This window comes from Akebia trifoliata, chromosome 15, assembly GCF_017979445.1.
Source record: "Akebia trifoliata isolate Shusen 1 chromosome 15, ASM1797944v1, whole genome shotgun sequence".
Taxonomy (NCBI): domain Eukaryota; kingdom Viridiplantae; phylum Streptophyta; class Magnoliopsida; order Ranunculales; family Lardizabalaceae; genus Akebia; species Akebia trifoliata.
The window spans coordinates 23844114-23846171 of record NC_141389.1 but is presented as its reverse complement, the minus strand read 5'-3'; the positions used below and the strand labels follow the sequence as shown (position 1 = coordinate 23846171).

Below are 2058 nucleotides of genomic sequence, written 5' to 3'. Positions count from 1 at the left end.
AATTAAAAATCCAATCTAATAAAAATAAATTTAAATTAAAAATCAAACTCAAATTAAAAATCAAACAATTAAAATTAAAAAATCAAACTCAAATTAAAAATCAAACGATTAAAAATTCAAATTAAAAATTACTCAACCAATTAAAATGCAAAATCAAATTAAAAATTAAAAATCAATCAACCAATAAAACCAAAATCAAAATTTTAACTTTAATTAATTGACCAATCCAATCAACCAACAACCAACAAATTGAAATCAAAATTAAGAGCCAATCAACCAACAAATTAAAATCAAAATTAAAATCTAATCAACCATGCAAATTGAAATTTAAAATCAAATTAAAAATCAAATCAAAAAGTCATTAATCGATCGACAAAATCAAATCGCAAAGGGATTACCAATGAGGTGAGTAGTGTGGGATCGCTATTTCCATTATCTCAAAAGAAAAAAGAAAGAGATTCAAACGTGTATAAAAATTGAGGAAAGAAAAAAATAGAATTTTTTATTTTATTTTATAAAGAGATACATATCTCTCTCTCTACATTGAGATTTCACGTTGATTTTTGGCATCATGATCATCATAGAATTCGTTATGAAAAATATTTTTTCTAATGTTATGTGACGTTTTGTCGCATTTTGAATAATTCACAATAGAGGAGATTCTTCATTTTTTATTTATTTATTTATTTATTATTATTTATGTTTGCCTATTGATAGGATTAGGAAAATAGTTTTCATGCATTTTTCTTATTTGTTTTTGCATATTGATGGGATTATAAGGATATTTTTTATGTATGTTTTATTGGTGTTTGTTTTTATTTTTATTTTTTTGCATGTTAATAGGATTAGGAGAAATTTTTTTAAATTTATAATTGTCGTGCTTGAATCGAATTTGTATACCTTATGATGATAGAGGTTTAGTCTTTTTGTATTATTTTGAGGTTATTCCATGTGATTAGTACATTTATTGACTTGACAAATATGCATGTCGTTGAATGATAATTATTTGAAAAAATCAAAAATTATGTATGCATGCCTGTTTGATTAATTTAGGAATTCGATGAATGTGGATCTTTTTAGCATTCAAAGGGAGACTTAAGACCTTGATAAAGTTTAAGGAGTGGGGTTTAATCAATGACACTAAGTGCAGCCTGTGTAGAATGCAAGATGAGGATTCAAACCATATTTTTGGGGGCTGCCCTTTTTCGAGGTGGGTATGGACTGGTATTCTCATGAAATGTCTCGTGCGAAGAGCCTCTGGTACTTGGGTTGAAGAAGTTGAATAGGCGGTTGAAAACTTTAAAGGGAAGTCAATTATTCAAAGGGCGGAGCAAGTGGCTATATGTGCCTTTATTTACCACATTTGGAGGGAGCGCTACAATAGAATTTATCAAAATAAATGCCTCGATCCCGATTTGATTATTCGCAAGATTGTTGAAGATATTATGATCAACTTTAAGGGATTTCTATAAGACATTGAAGACTCTGATGTGAATCGTGCCATCACTCATGCTTGGGGCCTTCAAGCTAGTTTTATCCACAAGCCAAGAAGGTATTGCACTTGGCTTAAGCCAGATAGAGGCATTTGGGCCATTAACTCAGATGATTCATTTTCCACTAGTAGAGAAGGGGTTTGGCATAATCATTAGGAACAATGAAGGAGAAGTTTTGGCAGCTATTGCAGGATGTGAAGCCCTGATTTATGTCATTGCCCATGAGCTCCGAGGCATTCTCCATGGGATCAAGTTAGCAATCTCCAAAGGATGCTCAAAGATTCAAATCCAATCCGATTCTTTGCAAGCTATCCAAGTCCTAAAGGGTAGGTGGAACCCCCCGTGGAGTGTTCTTTACATAGTCTTTGATATAATGAACTTGCTCCACAGATTAAGCGAAGTCTCCTTCTCCCACGTCTTTAGAGAAGTCAACAAGACTGTTAATATGCTAGCTTCCTATCAGAATAGCTTAGGTTATTCTGAATTAGATTGTGGGTTGCTTTCAAGCGACCTAGTTTCTGTTATTTATCAGGATGCCTGTGGTATCCCGTTCCTTCGATTGTAG

The 2058-nt window shown here is 32.0% G+C and overlaps 1 protein-coding gene across 1 annotated transcript; it reads left to right on the top strand.

Moving 5' to 3' along the window:
* The first annotated feature begins 1509 nt into the window (after positions 1–1509).
* Positions 1510–2058, top strand: LOC147384679 (uncharacterized). Its single transcript, XM_086424973.1, has one exon. The coding sequence runs from the start codon at positions 1510–1512 to the stop codon at positions 2056–2058; it is 549 nt and encodes a 182-aa protein (XP_086281099.1).

Excerpts from the sequence above, each read along its gene's own strand:
- LOC147384679 (XM_086424973.1), top strand. The coding sequence starts at position 1,510 with ATGCTTGGGGCCTTCAAGCTAGTTTTATCCACAAGCCAAGAAGGTATT.